Genomic DNA, 9,088 nt, shown 5'->3' on the forward strand with positions numbered 1-9,088 from the left:
TTTTATGCACTTTTTCATGCATTTCAAATCTTAAAAAGATATTTTTAAGATGCATGTACAAGGGTGGTTCAGTCAGTGAAGCATCTGCCTTCAGCTCAGGTCATGATCTCAGGGTCCTGGGTTGGAGCCCTGTTTCGGGCTCCCTGCTCAGCAGTGTCTGCTTCTCTCCCCCTCTACCTTCTCCCTGCTCTTCCACTCTCTCAAATAAATAAATAAAATCTTAAAAAAAAAAGATACATGTACAATATGTCCTGAATGATGCTCCCCCAAACTTTCAACTGCAAAGTTTTATCTGAGTAGAAATTTGATTCTGGCAAATAACATGAGTTAAATTCATACAGCAGACAGGAAAAAAAAAAATCCTTTGAAAAGCAAATACATTGTGTGCTTCCTGACAATAAGGACATAAAACTTCCTTGTTGGCATTAATGAAAAATAACACACACTTCCAAAGTTCTGTAGACACCTACAAGAAAGAAAACAGCCGAATGAGTCACCTATTTCCACATCAGGGCTGAGAAGCTATATAAATGTCTGCAGCCTCTGGCAGAACCGAGCAGACTGAGCCTCGGTCCAAGAACCGTCCGGGGCAGCAGCGATGTGGCCGGCTGTGCTATGTGCCCTGTGCCTGCTGCCCAGCTGCCTGGCCTTGCCGCTTCCCCGGGAGGCAGGTGGCATGAGTGAGCCACAGTGGAAACAGGCTCAGGTAGGTCACAGGTCCACTCCCCGGGAGCTCCCCATCTCACCATCAGCATGATGAGGTGTGGTTTTTGATTTGGGTTGTTTTTCTGATTACATATATGTTTTAATCAAGTAGCTATTAAAAGCAGGCTGACTGGGAGGCTCAGTCAGTTGAGCATCTAACTCGATTTTGGCTCAGGTCGTGATCTCAGGGTCATGAGATCAAGCCCCATGTCGGGGTCCAGGCTCGGTGCAGGGTCTGCTTGAGATTTTCTCTCTTTCTCTGTCTGCCCTCCCCTCTGCACTCTCTCTCAATATCTTTTTCTCAGTCTCTCTCTCTCTCTCTCTCTCTCTCTCTCTCTGTCTCTCTCAAAACAACACACAAAACCAGAGTGGCTTTATTGCTACCCAAACTGGGTTCACACCGCAGTTCCTGCTCCCCTCACCAAGTAAACAGACATGAGGATGTTATTACACTTCTCTGCACTTCGACATTCTTTCTGACTTGGAAATTGCCAATGATAGTGGCATCACCAGGTGGGGTGCCATGAGGCACTTAACCCAGAACCTGGAACACTGTGTCTACTCAATGAATTGAAGTTGGTAATGTTTTACTTATTGTGACTTGAGATTCTTTTCATAAAGAGCTGAGTGTTGCCTCTTAAGGTGAGGAATCAGGTCATGGAGAAGCTTGAAATCAAAAAACAGAGGTTACAGCTGGCTGCTCAGCAGCGGGGAGGATGATGGGCAGATGCAAACTCCTGACTTTGCCCAGTAGGGACAGCCATACTATGTGCTCACAGGATTCCTCTCATGAACAAAGAAGTGACAACAATGCCAACAATTATGCGTGCAACAATCATAGATTACAAAGTGCTCCATATACTTTGTGTCATTGAATCTTTAGCTCCAATTCCGGAAAAAGAAGGAGCCAAAGTGATATTGATTCACATACTTGGTAATGAGAGTGATAGGAGTCAAGGACAAGTTTTTCTGGTTCAAAAGCCATGGTCATTCCAATATACTACTTAATAAGCAAATTGATAAGTATAAATAATAATATTTGGTAAAATAATGGGTTGTTTACTCCTAACTACTATTCAAAAATTTAAGCTTTAAACATAAGAAAAGTCTACTTTTATTTCACAGTAACTTTGACTTTGAAAAAGTCCCAGTAATATGTTAGATTGAACAGTATTAAATTACTGATATTTAACTGTTTTTTTTTTTCCTGTAAAACAACTATTCCATAAAGTTTGATCTAATGGGTTCTCCATAAGGGATACTTTTGCAGGAGCATTGAGTCCCTTGACTTCATGCACAGGTCGCCAATAAACTAGAGAGACACTAGCTGGGTTTAACAGAAGGCAGGAAAATTTCTGTCAAGAATGCAAAAAGATTTCTTCCAAAAGAGTGTGTTTGTGAAGCCTGTGGCTCGAGAAGAGATAAAATTACTTACTTATTTTAAAACAACAGATTCATTCTTAATTGTCCTGGATGTTTGTTGAGTGAAGTAAAACACAATCACTGGAATCTTGAAAAGAGAGCTCAGTATGATGAAGTTTACTTCCCTGACACGCACGCCCCTGAGGGACTCAGACCACACGTGCGTGCCGGTGTTTGAATCACTCCAACACCGTCATGCATCCTACAGCCCTCCGCATTTTTCTAATGAAATGGACTTTGGAGGTGGAACACGAGTTCAAATGCAGCTCCTCATGGGGTGAGCTCGTGCAAGTGATTTCCTTGTTTGAGTCACTAGTCTTCATGTGTAAGTAGGAATGACAACGCAACACCTACATCCCAGGTGGCTTGAGGTCTGGATGAGATTTGCACAGAAAGCTCCTGGTCCTGTCACTCAGAGGTCCTTGATACAAGTTCTCGTGAAGGTGCTGCCCCTCTGTCATTGACTTTTAATGTGTCCTATTGAGGCCACTGGGCTGCCACCCTCATGTCCACACACTGGAGTCTTTGAAGAAGGTCCTGAGGCCCCAGCTGCATGTGGAGGACGCCTGAGAGAACAGCTGTGTCCTGTAGCCCACAGGACAGGCCGTGAGGAACTCAGGGCCAGCTCTGCTGCTAGATTAACATGTGGCCCGGGCACATCACTCAGCTGTCTGAGCTTTGCTGTCTTCACCAGGAGAATGTGCACAATAAATGAAATAATTTCATAATATCCTGTCCTAAGACTAAAATCTTAAGACCTTTTAACCTCAGAGGACCAGTCCTCTGGAGAACCTCTGATATGGCTGGGGGACCTGGGACCTCCCACAGGGTCTCTGCTGTACCCCCCAAGGACATGCTGCGTGCTCTTCCTGATTTGCTCTTACAAGCAAGTCTGTGTTTTATAAAGCATACAGTGGATTTCTCCTCAAAACATTTAATGGGATAGGGGGCCTGGGTGGCTCCATCAGTGAAGTGTCTGCCATCGGCTAAGGCCATCCCAGAGTCCTAGGAATAGTCCCAAGTTAGGCTCCGGTCTGCTTCTCCCCCTCCGTCTGTTCCTTCCCCCTCCCCTATTCATTCTCTCTCTCTCTCTCATAAATAAATAAATAAATAAATAAATAAATAAATAAATAAAACCTTTAAAATAAAAAAAAATCATCTTCTTAAAAAAAATGTAATGGGATAAAAGGGAAATGGAGGGACTCTTTGGCTCCTGAAATAGAAGGACACTGTATCATTATCAATATTAGATTTTCTCCTCATTAATGCACACTTGTTTTACCTGGTGCCTGCATAACTACTTTACCTTCAAACCACTACTTGAGTCCACAGAAATCCGAGGCAAAGATGCATAGCCCTCTGAGACCTATAAAGGAGACAATAAATAAGATGGTAGAACAATCACTCTTTCCAACAGGACTATCTCAAGAGGTTTTATCCATCTGACTCAAAAACAAGGGATGCTGACAGCTTCAAAACCAAACTCAAGGAGATGCAAAAGTTCTTTCGCCTGCCGGTAACAGGAATCCTGAACTCCCGCACGATAGAAATAATGCAGAAGCCCAGATGTGGTGTGCCTGATGTCGCCCATTTCTCACTATTCCCAAACAGGCCAAAGTGGACTTCCGAAGTCATCACTTACAGGTTAGTTTTACTTTGGCTCGTTTTGGGGAAAGCAGCAAAGCCCTCTCTTCCTAAGTTCAAATGTTGTGTTCTTCTTGGCTTCCAGGATCGCATCGTACACCCCAGACTTACCACGCTTCAGAGTGAATCAATTAGTGGCAAAGGCTTTGGCAATGTGGAGCAAAGAGATCCCACTATCCTTCAGGAGAGTTCCAAGGGGAACTGCAGATATAATGATTGGCTTTGCAAGAGGAGGTAAGGCAGGCTGCTGTAGGCTGGTCCTGTGTGTGGTCACTGCCTTCCTCTTTTCAGGACTTAAAATCTTTATAATAGTCTTTACATATGATATATATGTGACATGTATAATATGTAATGACATATCTCTGTCATTATAGTTTTACTAGTTTAATTTAAAGCCACTTTTTATAGCAGGAGATGCCAAATTACAGCCCATGAGCCAAATGTGGCCCACCATCTATTTTTGTAAATAAATTTCTGTCTTTTTTGTGTGTGAGGGCAGTTTCAGCATTTTATGGAGAAATTTTTATCAGAACACAGTGATGGTCCTTCACTTACCTACTATCAATGATGCTTTGGGGCGACCATGGGAGAATTTAGTGATCATGACATCTCAGATACCATGAAGCTCATAAATCCTAAATTACTTATGATCTGGTCCTTTACACAAAAAGTTTGCCAGCCCTTTTTTGCAGTGTGAATCCTGATGGATGTACATACATGTCTGTAGTTATGGAACAAGTTAAAATATAGCTAACTAACATCAACATTAAACCAAGACACGGGGAGACAACCTCCAGAGGCCCTAAGTGCCTCCCCAAGGGCCTGTTGCCAACACCCTCAACGGAATAAGAAAGTAGAAACTCAGAGAACTCAGATTACAGGACTCAAGGACATAGAACCCATACACACGAACTGCTATTAATTGCTAGCATTTTATGGTGCAAATTTAAAGAAAAATGTCGTTCTTCTCAGTCTGTTCTAATGTTGAACTGCTCGGGTGCTGTGAATTTAGCTGAAATTTGAGCTTTGGCCACAATACTGACAACAGCAAAGAAAATGTCGCAGAAGGCATGGATCATGGCCACTATGTCTTCCAATCAAGGATCTTGAATCCATTGGATTCACATGGTTACAGCCTGATAGCAATTCAAAAACAAGCATCATAAATACAAGCACTAACAAAATTCATTTTGACACTTTGTGTGTGGTTCTCCGAGACTTTGTCTGTTCTACGCACAAAGAATAAGCTAGGTTTTTAAGAAAGATTGTACTAAATGGTGCACAAGTAACGTGATGAGTGCCGTGCACCACTCCTCCATCCTGCCACCATTCGGCCAAGTGCAGTGATTGGATTTAACCCTGGAAGTTAACTGTGATGTATTTAAAGTCTCATATTCTGGAAGCCTTCAGTCTCTGGTGGTTGTCAGGACTGAGTCTGGACTAGTGCCCGTGACCAGTAAACACCCCAACCCCCTGGGGGCGCAGCTGGTAACCAAGCGCTCACAGCCACACTCTGCTGATCTTTGCAGTCTCTGTAATTCCGTAAACTCCCAGGTAAAATGGCTGGAGATCATTTCACTCACCCTATTTTCTTTCAGCTCACGGGGACTACTATCCATTTGATGGACCAGGAAACATCCTGGCTCACGCCTTTGCACCTGGGCCAGACCTAGGAGGAGACGCTCACTTTGATGAGGACGAGCGCTGGACAGATGGTAGCAGGATAGGTACGACACACTAGGGCTCTTCTGCTGCATGTTGTTCCTAAAAATCTGAACTTCCTATGCTAGCTTGAGTTTGATGATGGCTTTAGTTCATGCTAATTACCAACCCGTCGCTAACTGCCAAAGACTACGTGATTTAAAGGCATGACTTCAGGATGGAAGGAGGCTGAGGGCCCAGGCACACTGGGCTCAATTCACCATAGCTCTACCAGCTACTCACCACATGTCTCTGGTCTGGTTATCTGACTTCTCTGAGCCAGTTTCCATCTATAAATAATTCCCACCCCATAGGATTATGGTTTGAAGTAAATGAGATCATGTTTACACAGTGCTTTACACGGTGTTGGGATATCTTAGTATTCGATAAATTACAGTTCTATTTCCCAAAAATAAGTTTTTTTATTTAAGGAGAAGGAGGAGCTATGACATGATATTTAAGAATTGTGTACAATTCTGAGATTATAGCCTGTTGTTCAGAAGGCAGCCAGTCCATTGTATTCATCACCTTACAAAGTAGGAGATTACAGACACTCCAGGAAACTAACAGGAAAGCTCTGGTATAAATCATACTAAGTGGAGAAGATTCTAACAAGATATTAATTAAATAAAATAGCATGCCTGCTCACTGTCCCTGAGAAGGAGATCTGTGCTTATGTTTGGTGATGGGAATTCTTCTCCACAGCAAAGCCAGACTGTCAACATCCAACCTTTGTGAGGTGGTGACACTGGCTGGCTTCCACATCCTGCGTGTCTGGCTCATTCTCCTTTCTTCCCCCTCGGGGTCAGCTCACTGAGTGTCCCTCCATCTTCATGCCACCCACTATCCGCGCTCTGGCCACTTGGCAAACTCCCAGGCTCACCCCTTCCGCCTTATCAAATAAATCAGAAACCAAACCCAGTGGCACCAGGGGACATTTCACCCCAGCTTCCTCAAACTGTCTCTCCTGGTACTCAAACTCACCATCAGTAAACAGCCATTATTTCCCAGAAAGTGGAAACTCCCAGTAGAATGACAAACCTACACAGTGGGAGGATTATCTCTGTTATCAGATGAGGAACTGAGACTTGGGGCGGTCAGTTCACGTGTCCAGAATCTGCACTGGTAGTAGCAGAGCCGGAGGTCAAGCCGGGATCCTCGTGCCTCTGAAGCCTTCGTGTTCCCCTCCAGAAGCCTGCTACTTGATTACATTAGAAGCACATAGGCAGAAACACAGCAGAAGGGGCGATGAGATTAAAGCGCTCTGTGATTCTCGTCAACCCTCCAGTTGGGAGGGCCTAGAAACAAGGAAGTGAGCTGCAAAGGCTCTGAAGATGTGTGCATTCTTACAGTTCTCCTATTTTTTTTACTACGTGTTATGTGTGACGTTATTTACAGTGTTGCTCTTATAGTCACCGTGTGTCACTCTTGGGTTGTAGGAATTAACTTCCTGATTGCTGCAACCCACGAGCTCGGCCATTCTCTGGGCCTGGGTCATTCGTCAGATCCCGATGCCGTGATGTATCCGACCTACAGCATTAGAGATTCTAAGAGTTTCAAACTTTCACAGGATGATATAGAAGGAATCCAGAAATTATACGGTAATGTTTAAGATTTCACATGGTCTCCTGCAGGAAAGGCTGGGAGATGGGTATCCACTTGGATAAACAAACTGGAATATACATCTAAAGGCCCATTGAGGGGAGAAATTTGAGACCTTAGATACTTGAAATGTTGCCAGGCTATTTTATCCTGTGATACTGATTTTAAGTTTTCGGTAGCATAGTATCATTCCATGAAATCAGGAAAATGACACTAGGCAGGTTGTTTGTTTGTTTTTCCCCAGGCTGCCACCCACTGTTTTTTCTTGCTCTGCTCAGATACTTTAGGAGATTGTCCCTAGGGGATGGACTGAGAAACTACCACCTTCCTCCCTAGCTGCCAGTCAGAATGACCAAAAGGCAGTGGAAGTGCTTCCAAATCACCGGGCAATGTCCTCAGGAGATAATCATTCCTAGAATAAAATGGATTTAAGCAATTGATCAAACCTAGAATTTACTATCAATGGCGTTTCCTAAACTGTGTTCCCCGAACACTAAGTAGTCCTACAGGACAATCCCCAACAGAGGAAGCTAGAGAAGAACAAGTTCAAGAAGCAGGAGCTCCCCTACTTCAGGTGCACATGATCTTGAGGTCCCCGCTGCGCGTGCTGACTCAGCACCCCCAGGTTACAATCTCCTATACTAAACAGCGACTGAGCACTTGCCGATCAGCCCTGCAGGGAGCATATTTTGGAAGATACCATGTAACTGGGCCTGAAAGTTGTGACTCAAATTGCTGCGATTGCCAAAAAGTTCACGTGACACAACACTTGTCGATAAAGTGATCGCCAGCAGAGTAGAAACAGTGCCTCCCCTGCCATAAATCTGTGGCCCATCGAATACTCCTGGCATCTGTAACTGTCCTAGAACCTCAAGAAAATTAGGAAGGGCTTGATCAGATTTCACATGAAGCAGACAGACCAGGGCATTATATTATTAACTATCAGACAATGAGGTGCCCTAGGCCACGGTGGAAAGAGGTAGCTTCTGGACAAATGAAACCAAGACTTAATGAAATAGGTTTTAAATGTAACCAGTTCATTAATCCAAGAAGCCCTATGAACAGAGAATGTAAGTTCAGAAGTATATCATTAAACTCATGGATGTTCTTTTCAGAATCATAAAAATAATAGCTATAATGCACCCCACGCGTTGTGCACCCAGCGTTCCACGTGCATTAGCTCATTGAACACGACAATCCAGCGAGTTGCCCTTACCCTCATCTCGCACATGGGAGACCGCACCTGAAGAGGGGCTGAGTGGTACCTCACCCGAGACGGTGCAGCTGCTGGACGGCAGGCATGGGGTGCACAGCCACCCGGCCCCCTGCCCACGTGCACCAACACCTCCCTCTCCGCCTCTGGAGGAGGGTCCTCAGAACCTTCATTCCAGGCACGAGAAGGGGGCTGGGGGCAGGACAGCTTGTGATACGTCTTCTGCTTTTAGCATCTCTCAATGGTTTTCATGTGTTGTATATACCATATCAAATGATCTCATTTTCTCTCAACAGGAGGGAACAGAATTTAAGGAGAAATCTGGAGCTGCAGGGAGAACACACTTCCATTCACTGGATTCGGTGTCATTGTCCTCGAGCAGAGGTAATGCACACGGTCCCTGAGCTCCACTGAGTACTTGGTTCATTCTCCCCCATGCCGTGGTCATCACATGTCTTGCTGTCCCAAAGAGAAGCTCTTCAATGGTGCAAGTGCCTCATTCGCCAATGACTTTGCATTTGGTGAATTTTAACAAATGCACAGATAAATAAAGTTTTTATTCCATAGCAAAAGGATTTCTATCAGGAAGCATTGTTTCTGGGTCAGAAAAGACAGGCTATGCAACAAAATCAAGACCAAAGCTAACAAACGAACAAAAATCCCACCTCACCCCGGGTCCTCCATGGCACACTGACCTACCTGTCACCGTGTGGGCAGGGAGACCCCAGCTCTTCCTTGTTCCTTATGAAGCCCGTGGAGGCACCTAGTTCCCCTTCTTCTGCTGGCCCAGGCTTTCACTCT

General features: G+C 44.5%; 1 protein-coding gene across 1 annotated transcript; it reads left to right on the forward strand.

Annotated features, from left to right (window-relative positions):
• Positions 1-598: 598 nt before the first annotated feature.
• Positions 599-8,859, forward strand: MMP7 (matrix metallopeptidase 7). The gene is given in 6 exon segments (NM_001242726.1): positions 599-706; positions 3,545-3,771; positions 3,857-4,005; positions 5,370-5,498; positions 6,912-7,073; positions 8,584-8,859. Coding segments are annotated over 6 exon segments (792 nt in total). The 3' UTR covers positions 8,601-8,859.
• Positions 8,860-9,088: the final 229 nt, after the last annotated feature.

Source organism: Canis lupus, chromosome 5 (assembly GCF_011100685.1).
Source record: "Canis lupus familiaris isolate Mischka breed German Shepherd chromosome 5, alternate assembly UU_Cfam_GSD_1.0, whole genome shotgun sequence".
Lineage (NCBI taxonomy): Eukaryota > Metazoa > Chordata > Mammalia > Carnivora > Canidae > Canis > Canis lupus.